The 20,085-nt window shown below is 40.4% G+C and overlaps 1 protein-coding gene across 3 annotated transcripts in view; it reads left to right on the plus strand.

Annotated features, from left to right (window-relative positions):
- Positions 1 to 20,085, plus strand: part of EIF2AK4 (eukaryotic translation initiation factor 2 alpha kinase 4) — a 106,399-nt gene that overhangs the window by 51,001 nt on the left and 35,313 nt on the right. For all 3 annotated transcript variants that reach the window (XM_024232276.3, XM_024232277.3, XM_024232278.3), the window contains exons 14-20: positions 5,345 to 5,428; positions 7,520 to 7,642; positions 9,809 to 9,913; positions 11,709 to 11,763; positions 12,305 to 12,384; positions 16,472 to 16,573; positions 18,242 to 18,295. In XM_024232276.3, coding sequence (XP_024088044.1) covers positions 5,345 to 5,428; positions 7,520 to 7,642; positions 9,809 to 9,913; positions 11,709 to 11,763; positions 12,305 to 12,384; positions 16,472 to 16,573; positions 18,242 to 18,295 — 603 coding nt within the window. The remainder of the gene's footprint in view (positions 1 to 5,344; positions 5,429 to 7,519; positions 7,643 to 9,808; positions 9,914 to 11,708; positions 11,764 to 12,304; positions 12,385 to 16,471; positions 16,574 to 18,241; positions 18,296 to 20,085) is intronic.

Genomic DNA, 20,085 nt, shown 5'->3' on the forward strand with positions numbered 1-20,085 from the left:
AAATAGTTAATGCAACTGTTGCTAACACAATAATAGTACTCCTGGCCTCACATAACCTGAACTTCTGATCAAGTGCTGATTAGCCCAGTAATGGAGGTCGCCAAAAACTACTAGGGCAGTCAGTTGTGGCTGTGGGGAATTATTCTGCTATTGGGGACTGAATGCAACAACTTTATTACTATTATTATTTTAAGAGGCAGGGTCTCCATCTGTCACCCACGCTGGAGTGCAGTGGTGCAATCCTAGCTCACTGCAGCCTAGAACTCCTGGGCTCAAATGATCCTCCTGCCTCAGCCTCCCAAAGTGCTGCCATTACAGGTGTGAGCCACCATGCCTAGCCTGCAATGACTTTATTACCAGGAATAAAAATATAATTACCAGCAGTTATAAGGGTTCATTCATAGTAGATAAAGAAAAGTCTAAGTGTAGACTCTTAAATAAGCAGTTCAATTGATTTGAAGGAGATCTGAGTATTAGCCAGTGTGTTTTTTTATAAGTACTTTCCTTGTCAATTAAATCACTACTAATAAAAATTTATTAGTTATAAATTTAAACCAGGAATAATAGCATAAATAAACTACATTGGCTGCAGTGGCTCACACCTATAATCTCAGCACTTTGGGAGGCCAAGGCAGGTGGATCACCTGAGGTCAAGTGTTTGAGACCAGCCTGGCCAACATGGTGAAACCATGTCTCTACTAAAAACACAAAAATTAGCCAGGCATGGTGGCGGGCCCCTGTAATCCCAGCTACTCAGGAGGCTGAGGCAAGAGAATTGCTTGAACTCAGGAGGCAGAGGTTATAGTGAGCCCAGATCACGTCATTGCACTCCAGCCTGGGTGACAAGAGCGAAACTCTGTCTCAGAAAAAAAAAGTCTGAACTACTGCTAAAGCCAAAGTTAATGTTTGGTTTTAGCATTTGTTATGCACGTAATTATTATTATTACAGGGGCACCAAATCCTGGTTTTGCTCAGTTAAGGGCAGCATCCATGGGCATCCTAATTGATGGGTAGAAGCCTCCAAGAGATTAACAGTGTAATATAGATAATCCCCAGCATCCATAAATGATTCAGGAGTAGAGCCTGATTGTTACCAGAGCGGAGCTTTTTTTTTTTTTTCTTTGACAAAGGAAAAAGTTCAAAAAAATTCTTCCTCAGAAAAATAATTATAAATCAGAAATGGTCGAATACTAACTAATACTTTTTCTGCACTTGGGGTTATAAGTATTCAAATACATCTATTGAGGGAAAAAGACTTTTTTAAGAAAAGTATCATGTATGAGAAAGAAAATTAGCTGTTGGGGACAAACAGAGTAATGGTATGGGAACTGTTCTAGAGGGTCATTTACTGTAAGCGGCAGCTAAGGGCATGTTCTTCAAGCATGTACCTCTGAGGGCAGTGTGCCCTTTGATAATGTGGTCACTTTTTTTTTTTTTTTTTTTTTTGAGATGGAGTCTCACTCATCGCCCAGGCTGGAGTGCAGTGGCGCGATCTCAGCTCACAGCAAGCTCCGCCTCCCGGGTTCACGCCATTCTCCTGCCTTAGCCTCCCGAGTAGCTGGGACTACAGGTGCCCACCACCACGCCTGGCTAATTTTTTGTATTTTTAGTAGACACGGGGTTTCACTGTGTTAGCCAGGATGGTCTCGATCTCCTGACCTCGTGATCCACCTGCCTCGGCCTCCCAAAGTGCTGGGATTATAGGCGTGAGCCACCACGCCTAGCCATCACTTTTAAATTGTTTTAGCTAAAGGTGGATTTCTAGTCTCCTGTTTCTGAAATAAGCCTACCACCAAAAAATATGGAATTCCAGTAAAACTGAACCCTTCAAATATTAGCCTGTATGCATTCTGACCTTCTTAGCCATAGATGGTTATCAGTGGTAAGAAAGAATTGACTTGACAAGGAGTCTTTCTGTAGATTGCATATCTTTAATACCTACCTATTTTCTGCTTACCCCATCATTGTTCTGCGTATCAACAGACCTGTAAACCACACAGAGGATTCTGGAAATAGCAAATTTGCAATAATGCTGTGAGAGCTTCTTTTTTTTTCTCTTTTTCTTTTTCTTTTCTTTTTTAAATTATACTTAAGTTCTGAGATACATGTGCAGAATATGCAGGTTTGTTACATAGGTATACATGTGCCATGGTGGTTTGCTGCACCCATTAACTTGTCATCTATATTAGGTATTTCTCCTAATGCTATCCCTCCGCTAGCCCCCCACCCCCCAACAGGCCCCAGTGTGTGATGTTCCCCTCCTTATGCCCATATGTTCTCATTGTTTAACTCCCACTTATGAGTGAGAACGTGCAGTGTTTGGTTTTCTGTTCCTGTGTTAGTGAGAATGATGGTTTCCAGCTTCATCCATTTCCCTGCAAAGGACATGAACTCGGTCTTTTTTTATGGCTGCATAGTATTCCATGGTGTATTTGTGCCACATTTTCTTTACCCAGTCTATCATTGATGGACATTTGGGTTGATTCCAAGTCTTTGCTATTGTGAATAGTGCCACAATAAACATACGTGTGCATGTGTCTTTATAGTAGAATGATCTGTAATCCTTTGGGTATATACCCAGTAATGGGATTACTGGTTCAAATGGTATTTCTAGTTCTAGATCCTTGAGGAATCGCCACACTGTCTTCCACAATGGTTGAACTAATTTACTATCCCACCAGTAGTGTGAAAGCATTCCTATTTCTCCACATCCTCTCCAGCATCTGTTGTTTCCTGACTTTTTAATGATCACCATTCTAACTGGAGTGAGATAGCATCTCATTGTGGTTTTGATTTGCATTTCTCTAATGACAACCAGCGATGATGAGCTTTTTTCCATTTGTTTGTTGGCCACATAAATGTCTTCTTTTCAAAAGTGTCTGTTCATATCCTTTGCCCACTTTTTGTTGGAGTTGTTTTTTTCTTGTAAATTTGTTTAAGTTCCTGGTAGATTCTGGATATTAGCCTTATTATTATTTTTTTTTTTTTGAGATGGAGTTTTGCTCTTGTTGCCCAGGGTGGAGTACAATGGCACGATCTCAGCTCACCACAACCTTCACCTCCTGGGTTCAAGCGATTCTCCTGCCTCAGCCTCCCGAGTAGCTGGGATTACAGGCATGCGCCACCACGCCCAGCTAATTTTGTATTTTTGGTAGAGACGGGGTTTCTCCTCGTTGGTCAGGCTGGTCTCATACTCCCGACCTCAGGTGAACCGCCTGCCTCGGCCTTCCAAAGTGCTGGAATTACAGGCATGAGCCACCACACCCGGCCTGGATATTAGCCCTTTGTCAGATGGATAGATTGCAAAAATTTTCTCCCATTCTGTAGGTTGCCTGTTCACTCTAATGATAGTTTCTTTTGCTGTGCAAAAGCTCTTTAGTTTAATTAGATCCCATTTGTCAATTTTGGCTTTTGTTGCCATTGCTTTTGGTGTTTTAGTCATGAAGTCTTTGCCCGTGCCTATGTCCTGAATGGTATTGCCTAGGTTTTCTTCTAGGATTTTCATGGTTTTAGGTCTTACACTTAAGTCTTTAATCCATCTTGAGTTAATTTTTGTATAAGGTGTAAGGAAGGGATCCAGTGTTAGCATTCAGCATATGGCTAGCCAGTTTTCCCAACACCATTATTAAATAGGGAATCCTTTCCCCATTGCTTGTTTTTGTCAGGTTTGTCAAAGATCAGATGGTTGTAGATGTGTGGTGTTATTTCTGAGGCCTCTATTCTGTTCCATTGGTCTATATATCTGTTTTGGTACCAGTACCAAGCTGTTTTGGTTACTGTAGCCTTGTAGTATAGTTTGAAGTCAGGTAGCATGATGCCTCCAGCTTTATTCTTTTTGCTTAGGATTGTCGTGGCTATATGGGCTCTTTTTGGATTGCATGTAAAATTTAAAGTAGCTTTTTCTAATTCTGTGAAGAAAGTCAATGGTAGTTTGGTGGGAGTAGCATTGAATCTATAAATTACTTTGGGCAGTGTGGCCACTTTCATTATATTGATTCTTCCTATCCGTGAGCATGGAATGTTTTTCCATTTGTGTCCTCTTTTATTTCCTTGAGCAGTGGTTTGTAGCTCTCCTTGAAGAGGTCCTTCACATCCCTTGTAAGTTGTATTCCTAGATATTGTATTCGCTTCATAGCAATTGTGAATGGGAATTCACTCATGATTTGGCTCTCTGTTTGTCTATTATTGGTGTAGAGGAATGCTTGTGATTTTTGCACATTGATTTTGTATCCTGAGACTTTGATGAAGTTGCTTATCAGCTTAAGGAGTTTTGGGGCTGAGACAATGGGGTTTTCTAAATATACAATTAAGTCATCTGCAAACAGAGATAATTTGACTTCCTCTCTTTCTATTTTAATACCCTTTATTTCTTTCTCTTTTATTTCTTTCTCTGATTGCCCTGGCCTGAACTTCCAATGCTATGTTCAATAGGAGTGGTGAGAGAGGGCATCCTTGTCTTGTGCCGATTTTCAAAGGGAATGCTTCCAGCTTTTGCCCATTCGGTATGATACTGGCTGTGGGTTTGTCACAAATAGTTCTTATTATTTTGAGATACATTCCATCAATACCTAGTTTATTGAGTGTTTTCAGCATGAAGCGGTGTTGAATTTTATCGAAGGCCTTTTCTTCATCTTTTGAGATAATCATGTGGTTTTTGTCATTGGTTCTGTTTATGTGATGGATTATATTTATTCATTTCTGTATATTGAACCAGCCTTGCATCCCAGGGATGAAGCCTACTTGATCGTGATAAATAAGCTTTTTAGTGTGCTGCTGGATTCAGTTTGCCAGTATTTTGTTGAAGATTTTTGCATCGATGTTCATCAGGGATATTGGCCTGAAATTTTCTTTTTTTGTTGTGTCTCTGACAGGTTTTGGTATCAGGATGATGCTGGCCTCATAAAAAGAGTTAGGGAGGATTCCCTCTTTTTCTATTGCTGGGAATGGTTTTAGAAGGAATGATACCAGCTTTTCTAACTACCATCAGAGAATACCATAAACACCTCTACACAAATAAACTAGAAAATCTAGAAGAAATGTGTACATTCCTGGACATATATACCCTCCCAAGACTAAACCAGGAAGAAGTTGGTTCCCTGAATAGACCAATAACAAGTTCTGAAATTGAGGCAGTAATTAATAGCCTACCAACCCAAAAAAGACCAGGATTCACAGCCAAATGCTGTGAGCTTCTAAGGACAGTGGTTATGTTCTGCTCACTGACTTCTCCCTAAGGCAACCAGGTGGCCCTGTGTTGGGTGTGGGCACAAATACTTAATGATGGTGATGACTTTGCTTAATTTTGGCCTCCATTTTGAGTTACTGTGTGTTCCTCTTGGGTTAGGATGAAGACTGCAATGAAAAGAATGGCTGCCATGAAAGTGAGCCATCAGTGACGACCGAGGCTGTGCACTACCTATACATCCAGGTGAGGTCGTGGTGTGTACTTAGGTGACACAGCAACACCCAGTAGTGGTGGGTGGGCCTATTTCAGGGTATTGGAACAAGATAATGGACAGAGGAGGGCATACTGCCACTACCAAAGATTAATTGGCCAAGAGGATTACCATATGGAGGCCCTTTTCCCCAGCCTTGAACTCATGCTTTCCTGCCGCATATCAGGAGCAGCCACAGGGCAGCTCTGAGCTCAGGCTGTGTAAGTTCACATCCTGGATCCACCTGTTAGGACTGCATGAACTCGGGCAAGGTTCTTCAGCATCTTGTGCCTCAGTTTCCCCATCTATAAATTACATAATAGTAGCTCTTATAGACTTGTAAAGAATAAATAACATGTGAAGTACTTAGAACCATATCTGAGTTCCATAAATGCTAGACTGCATGAGCACAGAAACTCCACTCCTAACCAGCTGAATCTGGACAAGTAAGGTATGATGCACGCACATGCCTGTACATGCAAAAGTAACACCAGTGTGACTTCAGGCAAAGAGGCTTGACCAGGAACCTCTGGAGACCAGTGCACAGGCAAGCCAGTTCCAATGGGGCATGACTGAGAAGTCTGGGCTTTGGCCTGCCTACCTGCCATAGCAACAACATCCTAAACGGAGTTGAGTGGGCTCTGCCAGTAGAGGAGTGGCCATAAAACAAAGAAGTCGGCCGGGTACGGTGGCTTACGCCTGCAATCCCAGCACTTTGGGAGGCCGAGGCAGGCGGATCACCTGAGGTCAGGAGTTTGAGACCAGCCTAGCTAACATGGTGAAACCCCGTTTCTACTAAAAATACAAAAAATTAGCCAGGCATGGTGGTGCGTGCCTGTAATCCCAGCTACTCAGGAGGCTGAGGCAGGAGAATCACTTGAACCCGGGAAGTGGAGGTTGCAGCAAGCCAAGATTGCATCATTGCACTCCAGCTTGGGCAACAAGAGTGAAACTCTATCTAAAAAACAAACAAACAACAACAACAACAACAAAAAACAAGTCTTTCCTCTGCCCCAAGTGAACAAGACTGTGGGTCACTGTTAGTATTTCAGTCTTAACTGCAAGCAGGCAGATCTTTAAATGTGAGATACAGAACTGGGCAGAAAAAGGAACCCTCAGACAAGTTACAGCATTTCGAATGAGATGAATTAGGTATTTGCTTTCCTGGAGTTGGATCTGGTTTTAGGTATTCCGTAACATAAATATCTTTGAGGTACCACTTACACAGATAATAAAGCATTGGTCCCCCAAACCACTATTTATCCTCTGTTATATTCCATTACCTTCTACACAATTAGAATGAAATAGAAGTACACAAAGGAGGTGCATCCGACATGCATCAGGATCATGGTGTGGGCATCAGAGGAGGCCTTGTGAGGCCCGGAGGGTGAGCCAGAGTTTACTGACAGTTATTCCGAAGATGATAGAACAAAGGCTGATCTTCCTCTTTAAAAACAATAAAACCTTTCTTCATGAGAAATCTCAACTGTGGCACTAGTTGAAGCATATAGGCTAGTTTTGTAAATCAAATGGTGCATGTTGATTTAAGATTTAAATCATGTTGCACTGTTTTCTGATACGTGAATACGCTCAAGAAGGGGTGAGAGCCCCTGTCTCACTGTCCCAAGAAGACTTGAATGTTTTAATATTTACAATATTTTGCTCTAAACTTGAAGGTCATTTGTCTTTAATGTAAGAAAAGCTAATGATATCATTAGATTAACTAACCCTCCTTGTAAATTTGGGTTTGGAAGCGATCTTGTAAAACAATAGATAAAATTTTACTACATTCTCAGTTTTTTATATTAATTGTGATAAGTATTTTAAACAAGTCATATTTTTAAATGAGCAGTAATATAAAAAATTAAAAATGGTTATGTTGGAGTGCTAAGAGTGTGCACTCTTAGCAACAGTATTATTTTTTAATACTGTTGGTTTCTTTTTCAGTGTAGAAAACCAAGTCTTTCCCGTAACTGTTTAAAACCCATGGTACAGGTTTTAAAATAGAGGATTGTGTAAATTGCAGTTATACTCCTTCACTTAAAACTGTTGTGTAATCAGATTCTCCTGGTTTGTCTATATAGATGGAGTACTGTGAGAAGAGCACTTTACGAGACACCATTGACCAGGGACTGTATCGAGACACCGTCAGACTCTGGAGGCTTTTTCGAGAGATTCTGGATGGATTAGCTTATATCCATGAGAAAGTAAACTTTGCAACATTTGATATCTGAAGACTTATGTTTACATAAATTTATGACTGCATAAAAATATCAAATGTAAGATTGGAGAAAAACTGAAATAGAGGGAAAGCTATGGGTATATGACATAATCTGTTTTTGTAGGAAATAGAACAAAGTGTCAAAGACAATAAAATATTACAAAGTATCAGAGTATAACATTAAAAAATGTTAAGAAAACTTTAAAGGTTAGGACAGGGATCAGCAAACTGTGGCCCACAGGTCAAATCTAACCCACTGCCTGTTCTTGTATGGCCTGTGAGCTAATAATGACTCCTACATTTTTAAATGGTTGTAAAAGATTAGAAGAACATTTCATGACACATAACAATTACATGAAATTCAGATTTCAATGCTCCCAAGGTTATTGGAACATAGCTATGCTCATTTGTTTACATATTGCCTATGGCTGCTTTTTTTCCATAACAGCAGATTTGAGTAGTTGCAACAGGGGCTGTAAAGCCTAAAGTATTTACTCTCTGGCCCTTTATAGAAAAAATTTGTTAACCTCTGGGAGAGGAGAAAATATATGAACATGTAGGGAATGTGAGGATGATTCCTTGAGTGCTTTAGAATTAGGGCCAGGTGCGGTGGCTCATGCCTGTAATCCCAGAACTTTGGGAGGTCGAGATGGGCGGATCACTTGAGGTCAGGAGTTCAAGACCAGACTGGTCAACATGGTGAAACCCCATCTCTACTAAAAATACAAACATTAGCTGAGTGTGGTGGTGCACACTTGTAATCCCAGCTACTTGGGAGGCTGAGGCGGGAGAATCACTTGAACCTGGGAGGTGGAGGTTGCAGTGAGCTGATATTGTACCACTGCGCTCCAGCCTAGGTGACAGTAAGAGACTTCATCTGAAAAAAGAGAAAAAAAGAATTAAGCAAGGATGTGGTTAATACCTGCCAAGTTACTTGATTCTAACTGAATTAGTGCCACCCTTCCTAGGAACACGGAGAAACCAGAAGGTCATCTAGCAAGAAGAGAAATCAGACTTTCTGAGTAACTTAGCTTGTCGTATGTCTAAAATGTCATTTTAAAGCTAGAAATTGCCATTATAATGTAAATGCTAATGGGCCTAGCTTCAGGATGAAACACTGCTTACATTTTTAAAATGAGATTGTCTAATGCATTAACCAATATAAATTCATTATTTTTTTCCTTTGCCTCAAATTTATTTAACCTTAAAATGTTTGTACTGTACCATATTTATACTGAGAAGCAAGGGCTGTAATTTACACATATGTAGTTTATAGATGATTTGGTAGAAGCAGAATTTGCAAGGTTAGAAATGAAAATGAATTCTAATGAGGGCCATTTAAGCTGTATTACTGTGATTTTATCCTGGGATGCTAGAACAATGCCCTGTGTGCTCTCTTCCACTCCATCCAATTTGCTCAGTATTGGCTAACCATTTGCTGACATCTAACACTGTGCCATACCTGGAAATACAAGGAGACACAAGTGTGTGTCCCATGCTTGAGAGGGACTTCTTGCTCTTAGAGGGAGCCAGAATTTACCTTCATGTAATGGTAAAAGAGATCATTATTTTCTATATTATAATGCATGAAACAATACACATTACGAGCCATTAGGAAAATGAGAAAGCAGTCTCATGTAACAAGTAATTGTTGCACACCTACTATGTGTGCTGGGGATGCCAAGTTGAACTGTTAGAATTACTGTGGAAGGCTCATGAATGAGTTGGCACTTGCAAATGTTGGTACAGTGCAAATGCATGGAAAAAAGCGAGTATCCTATGAAGGGGAGATGGTACAAAGAAAGGAATAGAAGAAGGAATAAAAATGGTGTGTCTCCCTGACCAGAGGAGAGGTTTTGTAATGTAGCAGAGGTAAGGGTAACTTGGTGAACCCAGTGGAAGGGGCCTTGGATGCCACAGGGAACTATTTAGAATTCACCTGGTCAGGATACCACCAGGTAGAACTAGGAGATAGTAAAGAGGTCATAGGACAGTCAGGACACATTGCAGAGGCCGGACAACCTGGACCAGGGTGGTCTGTGGGAGAAGACTTCATACAATTTTCATCACTAGGTTGGCCTTTTAAATTAGGAAGTAGGTATAACTTTATGCATGGAAAACCATTGTTTGTTTCTTCCCTCTCTTTCAACAGGGAATGATTCACCGGGATTTGAAGCCTGTCAACATTTTTTTGGATTCTGATGACCATGTGAAAATAGGTGATTTTGGTTTGGCGACAGACCATCTAGCCTTTTCTGTAAGTATTTTAAAAATTAGACTGTACCTAAAAACAGACTCAGATGCCTTGATAATCCTGAAAGTATTAGCAGATAGAATAGTGCGTTCACAGAACTATGCTGTCTAATCCTCAGGAGATTATACAAACCTGAAGGGGTATGCTGCAAACGTTGTAGGCTTTGCAATTGTGAGTATATTTTTTTGAGTGCATTCCACTTGAGGGACACAAAATTATTGGCTTGGGAACAATATTGTGGTCAAAGGCGTACAGTACTTTATGAAATCATTTGGTATTTTGGTCTACCATGCCTGGCACTGGGCTAGATGCTTTATACCTCAGAGGCTTTTGTTGGTTTGGGGAAATGAGGCTCAAAAACATAAAACACCAGGAGACCATACAGTTGTGAGGACCAAGAAAGGCTGGATAACGACAGTGGCATTTCAGATGTCCTTAAATGGTGGTTGGGAGTCCAACAGGTGAAGGTTGAGGGCAGGGCCTGGTGGCCCCAGGATGGGGATTCCAGAGAGAAAGCACAGCATAAGCAGAGGCCCCGGGGTAAGCAGACTTGGCTGTCGGAAGACCAGCATACTGTCTGACTGGTCAAAACTGTGAGGTGCAGGGGAGAGTAAGAGGATGCGGGGCAGTTGAGGAGTCATTGGAAGGTTGGGCAGTCTTGTAAGTGGTAGGCCTTGAATGCCAGAGGAGGAATTTTACTTCACATTATAAACCCAAGTTATTAGGCACCAAGATCTGTAGGAAATGCAGTTAATTCCAAGGGTGATCAGGAAAGGAAAATAGGATTTGAGTTAATGGTGAGAATAACCATTGGGGCCAAGTTAGAAGGTGAGACTAGGAGTGGAAAGGGAGGAGAGGGAAGGCAGACAGTAAGGACACGGTCCCATTCATGCTCCCCATGGAGCATATGGGAGAGTGCTGAGACTAAGGATGGGCCAGATGGTGGGGATCTTGATCCCCAAACTAAAGAATTTAACTTGATGTCTGGAAGGCTGTTGCATAGTGAGATAGATAAGAGCTCAAGCTCTGGAATCTCACTGACCTGGACTAGAATCCTATCTCTGCCACTGCTTTGTAGCATGATATTGGACAATTAATTAACTTCTCAATACCTCATTTGTAAAGTGTGCCTAATACTAGCGCCTAGCTCAAAAAGTTATCAGGAAGATAAATAAGAATGCAGGTAAAGCACCTACAACAGTGCCCAGCACTAAGAATGTTGAAGCCGTTATTACTGATGGTGATGCTTGTAATGGGAAGCACCTATTACAAGTGCAGACATAACAATAGTGACTTAGGGTATTGACAGCACTGTTGCACATAGTGGAGCAAGGTGAGGCTACCTGGGGGGCATTAGCCATGAGCAAGGGTGGAACATATTTGCTGAGCAGCCTCTAGGAAAGAAGAATAAAAATTGACGCAGAGAAAGTAACAGCAATGGGTAAGTTGAAAGATGAGTTTGTTGTTTTTAATACAATCTTACTCTTCTTAGAAAACAGATTCTGTTTTTGGCATTTGCAACATGAAAATAAATTGGTTTCTCTAAGTGTTTGCATATTTCTGTCCTAAAGAAAGAGTTGTACAGTGATTGCCCCTCTCCCTCTTGATTTCATTGGGTTTTCTGAGAGCCTTGCATTAGTGGGTTAACTAAACTAGAAAAAAATTAAAACTTAAAGCATTATTATATTATTTTGATTTCCATGTAATATTTCCTCAGTCTTCATTTAGAAACAGACAAGCCATTCTCATGGAATAATATCATGTTTTAATTGGATATTTGCCTTACTTATATTTTTAGGCTGACAGCAAACAAGACGATCAGACAGGAGACTTGATTAAGTCAGACCCTTCAGGTAAACCCAGAAGACTATATATTTCATCCATGTGTTAAAGATCCCAGAATTTCTTAACCTGAAACCTGCTTTTTACTTGTAAAGGTTTTATTCTACAGCAGATTTTAATTGCTCCTTAAGTTAACAAAATTATGGAAACGTTTTCATTTTTTTTTTCCTTTTCAATTTATGAATTGTTCTTTGAACTTTAAGAAATTAGAGCTTCAGTGAGTAGAATAATTGGCTCCCGGGGGTAGACAGTTTTATTTTGTCTAACCTCCGTTGGTAATGTGAGGTTACCTCATGACCTGATCTGTCTGGGGTCTTATCTGGCACTGTCCCTCCTCTTCAATAGCAAAGACATCCTTGTGTAGAACAGAGTGTGTGGCCATACGTGACTTATGGTTATTCATTTGGTACAATGCATGCTGCTGCTTCCTGTGAGTGGCATAGACAGTTAACAGATCATGCCTCACTTTTAAGAAACCGTTTTTTGTTTTTAGTTTGTGTCTTCTGTAAGTGCTATTATTGGGACATTTTCCCTCTGTTTTCCTCCACACAGGTCACTTAACTGGGATGGTTGGCACTGCTCTCTATGTAAGCCCAGAGGTCCAAGGAAGCACCAAATCTGCATACAACCAGGTAAGGGGTTTTGTGGGGAAAAGGAATCTCAAAATTAAGGTAATAGGACATCTAGATCACAGCATTTGGGGTTTAGTCCCGGCTAAAATAGTCAGGACATCCACTCGTTCACACTCCAGGAAGGACTCATGGTCCTAAGGATAGTGACTGAAACTGGCAGTGCTGCTGCCAGGAGCGTACAGTCCATCCATCCATCCATCCATCCATCCATTCATCCATTCATTCATCCATTCATTCATCCATCCATCCATCCATCCACCCACCCATCCATCCATCCACCCACCCATCCACCCATCTACCCATCCACCCACCTGTCCATCCACCCGTCCATCCACCCATCCATCCACCCGTCCATCCACCCATCCATCCGTCCATCCATCCATTCATCCATCCATCCATCCATCCATCCATCCATCCATCCATCCATCCAAAGAATGTGCAAACCAACCCCTATCTTGGGCAAGGTGCCAGGAACAGATGTGGCTCCAGCCCTCAGGGAGCTTGTCCACTGGTGGATGAAACAGACAACAAACAAATAAGTAAAAAATAAAAGATATAGTCACAAATTGTGGTGAGGGCTAGGAAGAAAAAAAATGGAACTGAGTGACAAAGAGAACAGATTGACCAGGGAAGATCTCTTGAGAGGATGGCATTTAGGATAAAGGATGAGAAAGGACAAGCCACACAGATTTGGGGGCTGACACATGCCAGGGAGGGAGATGGTGAGAAGCAGAGGAAACTGCACACATAAAGAGAAAGCCCTGAGTGAGAGAGAGCTTGGCACATTTAAGACAGCCAAAAGGAAGGCTAGTGTGGCCACAGTGTGGCAAGCAACAGAGTACAGAGGCATGAAGTGAAGCTGGAAAAGAAGGCAGGGAAAGATCACACAGAGCCAGGTTGGCCTGGATAAGGAGTGTGCATTTAATTTGAAGTACACAGGGAGCCAATGAAGAATCTTGAGCAAGAGACTTCACTCTGGCTGCTGCGAGGAGGCTCTGCAGGAAGTCCTGGTAGGGCGGTTGGCAGCTGGAACTGGACTGCAAGCAGTAGAAATGGAGAGAAGTGTGCTGAGTTAGGAAGGGAATTGAGAGATTTTCCTAACGGAATGGATGTTGGATGAGAACGAGGAAGGGAAAAAGTCAAGGGCTCAGGTTTCTTTCTGGAGCACCTGGGTGAAGAGTATTTGACTGAAGTGAGGAAAGCTAAGGAAAGACATAAGAGGAAGGAGGAGAAGATGACAGAAAAATTCAGTTTGAGGCATGTTAGTTTGAAATATCTGATGAGAAATCCAATTAGAGATGTCGAGTAGATTGTTAGAGACCCAACACTTGAGTGCAGAGGAAAGGTGAGAATCAGAAGGATAAATTTGAAATCAGCACACAGATAGGATTTAAAGCTGTGAGACTGGATGAGATCACTTAGGGCAAGAGTGTAAAGCTAAACTTTAAAAACACATTAGGTGCCAGGCATGGTAGTTCATGCCTATAATCCCAGGACTTTGGGAGGCTGAGGCGGGAGGATTGCCAGAGCTCAGTAGTTCAAAACTAGCCTGAGTAACATAGCGAGACCTCATCCCTACTAAACATCAAAAAAATTAGCCAGGCCTGGTGGCACACATCTATAGTCCCGGCTCCTCAGGAGGCTGAGGTGGGAGGACTGCTTGAGGCCAGGAGATTGGGGCTGCAGTGAGCTATGATCATGCCAGTGCACTCCAGCCTGGGCAACGGAGCAAGACCCTGTCTGAATCAATTATATATGTATAAAATAAAATACATTAGGAAAGCAATTTGCATCAAAGCAAATGCTCAGGCTTGCAGTGGAGATTCAAGCCTGGGTTTTGGTTCTGACAGGGAGCATTGGACAACAACATAAAGTTGAAACAGACCTCTAAGTACCTGGTAAGGGTGAGGGTTAGGGTATCAGGAGATGGACTGCACACACTGTGAGTGTGGGCAGACACCTTTAGTGTCATTATTATTATTATTTTTTTTTTGAGATGGAGTCTTGCTCTTTTCGCCCAGGCTGGAGCACAGCGGTGGGCTATCAGCTGACTGCAACCTCCGCCTCCCAGGTTCAAGCGATTCTCCTGCCTCAGACTCCCGAACAGCTGGGATTACAGACGCCTGCCACCACGCCTGGCTAATTTTTGTATTTTTAGTAGAGACAGGATTTCGCCATGTTGGCCAGGCTGGTCTCGAACTCCTGACCTCAGGTGATCCACTTACCTCGGCCTCCCAAAGTGCTGGGATTACAGGCATGAGCCACTGCACCTGGCCATATATACATATTTTTTTAAAAAACCAAAATGGGGGCATCTTAGACATCAGTAATAAATATCCCTGAGTGGTGGGATCATGAGATTGCTATTTTATTCTTGGTGCTTTTATTCTATGTTTTCTATAGCCAACATGTGCAGGAAATGCCACAGTGAATGTTTTTAAGATGTCGGAGGTCACCAGTGACAATTCAAGAGTCTTGCCGCCCCCTCTTTGAGTCCAAATGTATTCAAGAGTATTTCTTGAAAATGTTTTCCATTGTCCTGAAAGTGGCTCTGCACCTCTGTGCCCCTGACCATGTGCAGTCTTTTCCTCGGCAGCCGTGTCATGCTCTGTTTCCTCAGACGCACTCCCTTCCCAACGCCATCTTCTCCTTCATGGCACCCTACTTAGATTTTCTCTGCACTGACTTGCCTTTTTGCTTCTTTCTTCTTTTTATTATAGATACTTTTTTTGTTTTTGTCAATTACTTAATAGTTATCTTGATTATTTATATCCTTCTAGTTTTTTGACTTTAGTGTTTTTTTCTGTAGCTGTTTATTTTTATTTTTTATTTTTTTCCTAGCTTATGGAGGTATGATTGATGAAACTTGTCTATATTTAGGGTGTACAATGTGATGTTTTGATATATGTGTACATTGTGAAATGATTACCACAACGAAGCTGACCAACATACCCATCACCTCACCTAGTTTCCATTTTTTGTGTGTGGTAAGAACACTTGAGAGCTACTTTCTTAGCAAACCTCAAGAATACAATGCATTATTATTAATTATAGTCACCATGCTGTGCTTTAGATCTCCAGAATGTATTCATTTTATAACTGAAAATGTGTGCCCTTTGACCAGCACCTCCCCTTGACCTCCAGTCCCCAGCCCCTGGTAGCCACCATTCTATTCTCTGTTACTGTGGGTTTGACTTTTATTTAGATTCCACATACCAGTGAGATCATGTAGTATTTGCCTTTCTGTGTCTAGCTTATTTCACCTAACATAATGTCCTCCAGGTTCATCTATGTTGTCACTAATGGCAAGATTCTCTTCTTTTTGAAGGCCATATGACCCTGTAGTCAGGAGCTGGCCTTTTCTATCAGCTGCAGATTTTGGTCTGTGTTTCACTTTTAAGATAATTAGCTAAGATGTGAAACAAAGCAAATTCTTATGATCAATCTCAGTTGTCCTTGCTCTTCAGCCATTATTTCCAGTTTTCAGCCAGTGGTTTTCTATGTCTGTGGATACAACTAAACCAGTTACCATTAATTTTCCAGGAAGGCCAGGCGTGTTGGCTCATGCCTGTAATCCCAGCACTTTAGGAGGCCAAGGTGGGTGAATCACTTGAGTCCAGGAGTTGGAGACCAGCCTGGGCAACATGGCAAAACCCAGTCTGTACAAAAAATACACACAAAAAAATTAGCTGGGCATGGCGGTGCACACCTGTAGTCCCAGCTACTTGGGAGGCTGAGGTGGAAGGATTGCTTGAGCCCAGGAGGCAGAGGTTGCAGTGAGCCGAGATTGCACCACTGCACTTCAGCCTGGGTGACAGAGTGAGACCCTGCCTCAAAAAAGAAAAAAAATTTCTAGGAAAATGTTTAAAGACATCATGCCAAATATTTTATCATCATCTATATACAAAATATATCATTTAGCCTTTATAACCATAATTTTTAAGAACAAATCTTCACATTTTTCCAGTGTGACCTGTTTTGTACTCATACAAACTTTATTTCAGCTAACAATGCTTATCCTATAATTCCCTGGTAAATTATACTTTCATATCAAGGCTCTCTAAATGCAATTATTCTTCCCCCTCAGAAAGTGGATCTCTTCAGCCTGGGAATTATCTTCTTTGAGATGTCCTATCACCCCATGGTCACAGCTTCAGAAAGGATCTTTGTTCTCAACCAACTCAGAGATGTATGTATCAGGTGTTTTAGTGCCTACATTTTCAGTAACCCGAATCTTAGCACAGAGATCAGAATTCAAAGCAGGATATTTTTTCTGGTATTTATAATATAGAAGAGGCTGCCCTACTGTAATTTTAATGACTCATTTATTCAGATATGCCAGACTAACCAGTTTTCCCATTTTTAGTGAAACATTTTTCTGAGGAAAGGAAGTCACCTCAGTTAAGTTCTTAAAATAGCAGTTTTGGGAGCCAAAGATCATCAGCATGTAGGAGGGATCTTACTGGTCTCTCTACTATGTTTCCACAGCGAGGTAAATGGAACCCTACCTCCGATGATGGGAAACTTGCCCCAGTTTTGTTTGTTTTTGGAAATCTTATCTGGAGAAATTGCTAGGTTATAGTTGCTTTTTAAAAAATTATTCTGAGATTCACTCTTGATTTTAAAGCAAAAGAAGAAGCCACAAAATTGGGCTTGATATGAATATGGTTATAACGAGGAAGTAGATTGTAAAGAAATGGGTATTTAGTTCTAGAAGTTAAAGATGCCTGTTGAATGGACCAGGTGTAGTAATGTCTAAAGAAAACTACCGAGACCAGAAGTTAAAATGGGTCTGAAAAAAATATATGTCCCTTGAAATGTTTTTCCCAATGAAATTTCCATTTGTGTTCTTGGGATTAATCCTTGCCTCATTTACTACCTGAGCTAAAAAGGGACCAAAGTTACATGTGCGAGGTCAGAGATGCCCATGAGCAAACAGCATTAAGATGAAAGTGAAGAGTGAGGTTTGGGTGAGGGTGATTTAAATTCACATATTTATGAGCAAGACATCTGGAGAGCCACCTTCTTTCTTACTGAGCAGAGTGAAGCAGGAATATTTATTAAGTTAATTCATAAACACGGTAACTAGAATGCAGTAAGAATACTCCTGTATTCCACTATAAGAACACGTCTCTGGCTAATTTTGAAAACAAATTATTTTACTGTCAGTACAGTGTGGACAGCTGTGTTCGTAAAGCATAGGACTAAGTGAAGTGATTACTGTTGCCTCGCCTTGACTGCAATGCTCTTAGATGATTGTGTCCTTAATGAAGTGCCTTTCTTTAGTCTGAAATTCATGTTTATTTACCAGAAAGGTGAGAACTTTTGGAGAAGTAGAGATTTTTTTTCTCTTACTCTATCTGTGCTGGTATATGGGTGTGTGTGTGTGTGTGTTTTTTTTTTTTTTTTTTGCCTTTTTTCATCTGCATGTTTAATTAAACTACTTTGTTGTTCTCTGAAGCCATTAGGTTTTTACTTTGTAACCAGATGTGCTTTCTGCCCCTTGAAATTTTTTTCTCAGTGAAATTTCCATTTATGTTTTTGGGGTTAGTCCGTGCCTCTGTTACTGCCTGAGCTAAAAGGGACCAATGTTATAGTATGTGAGGTCAAAGGTGCAGACAGCATTAGGACGAAAGTGAAGAGTGAGGTTTGGGTGAGGCTATCATTTGGGTAAAGTTTATATTAAAATAATATGTATGTAATTGGAAGAATAAGCGTCAGGTTTCAGGAAGGTATCACCTATCTTTCCTTGCTAGCAAGTTTTTATTTCTGTATTTGATTTTCTTACTTATGGTGAATAAATGCTTTCACTGTGGCAGTCTGCCAAAACCTTGCTGATTTGAATATATTTTTTTAGCCTACTTCGCCTAAGTTTCCAGAAGACTTTGATGATGGAGAGCATGCAAAGCAGGTAATTTTCTGATGCGTCAATTACTATGTCTTCAGTCTTGCATTTTAATTATTATTTTTCTTCTTTTTCAATTAGTAATCTTCTGCCACTCATTCTCTTGTGTCCTGGGAACATCGTGGGGAAAAAATATGAAAAGATGAAGCACTTAAAATGTTATTAGACTTGAACTACACCATAAAAATGCCAAGGGCTGGCACAGAAAATTAACAAACTACAGGGTTCTTTTGTGCAATTCATTGTGCTTTTGAAGTGCTATTTGGACCCTTGGCTTAGCTGTTGAAAAAAAAAAAAGAATCCTTTTACAGCTCATTGTTTTTGATAAAGCTTGGGGCTTTAAGAAAAGAATATAATTTAAAACTGTAATTTTGTTCTGTTTTGTGGTTGCAGTAGCTCAGATTATGGGGGAAGGGTTGCATTTTCTGGACAGTCTATTGTTACGGTATTTTAAAGCAAAATAATTTCTCCTTTATACCATAAATATCTGAGTATATGTGTGTGTGACTCACGACATAGGCTAATATTGGCATCCAGCAAATATTAAAAAAAATATTATTGGTGAATTTGTGTATTGGGCTTCTGGTATGCCTTTCTTCTGAGTGCCAGTTGTTTGTCTTGGTACAGTGGTTAATACTCTTGTCATATGGAAGTTTATTTCTTAAACTGACTTACTGACGATTATAATCAAGGCAAATCCCTTATTTAAATCATTAATGTTGAGAACAAAAGCATAGATGGAATATTGTGTTAATTTGGTGCTTCTTGCTTGCTGGTTATGTATCTGAATGGACATGCCACTTTTCTAGACTTTAATTTTCCTCACCTATAAAATAAAAAGATTAAGTACTCCTTATTTATATTAGCACTAACATTGTGTCATTTGGTAATGTTTAACATGATGGTTATTTATGGCTGTAGGGACCTATTCTGCCTCATCTGTTTAATTAGTGAAGGCCATTAGAAATACATTGAGTCATGTTTCTGCTTCTTTTGGTAGCTATTATGGTTTCTGGGTGTCATAAGTAAATGTTCATTTCATAGCCTTTCCTTATGACAAGGTCAGTCTTATTTGGTGTTTCCCCTTGTTGACAGCTATGATGGCCCAGGAACTATACAAACTATTTTTCATCATGAGGACTGCACTCCTACCATCAGATATATATTAGATACCCTTGAGCATTTGAGTCTGGGCTGTACAAATTGGCACCAAAACAAAAACAACAAAACCACAACCACCTCCCATGTCATAGTCATTGCTTTTTAGCTGAAAGGAGGAAACTTAGAAGATGCTTATAGAATGAGCATAACATAATTTTTTGCCATGCATATTTACCAGTACAGCAGGGTCTATTATGCTCAATAGGGTATTCTTGTTTTTGACCGTTTAATATAACTTTCATAAAAGTTGTATCATGTCATTTTCTTTCTATATAATACCCTGTATCCCATACAAAGTAATTGTCTGTGTTTTTATTTTACCATAAGACTGGAAGGAGAGTGGTGGGGGGGATATATTTTAAAGATTTATAATTAGAAAATGCTTAATGAAGTCCATCTGATAATTGAGGTTTTCTTATCTCAAATATTTCTCTAACTCCTTATAAATCTTTATTATAAACAAGAGGATTAAGCATCATTAAGGAACCTCTCAAAGGTTTAGATTGCCTTCATATGGTTCACTGCTTTAATGAGGTGGCTATGAAGATATAACAAATGAGTAACATAAATCACGAGAATTCAAGGGAATGGTATCAATGCAAATAACATAAATGGAGAAGAAACCGTTAAAACAA

This window comes from Pongo abelii, chromosome 16 (genome assembly GCF_028885655.2).
Source record: "Pongo abelii isolate AG06213 chromosome 16, NHGRI_mPonAbe1-v2.0_pri, whole genome shotgun sequence".
NCBI lineage: Eukaryota > Metazoa > Chordata > Mammalia > Primates > Hominidae > Pongo > Pongo abelii.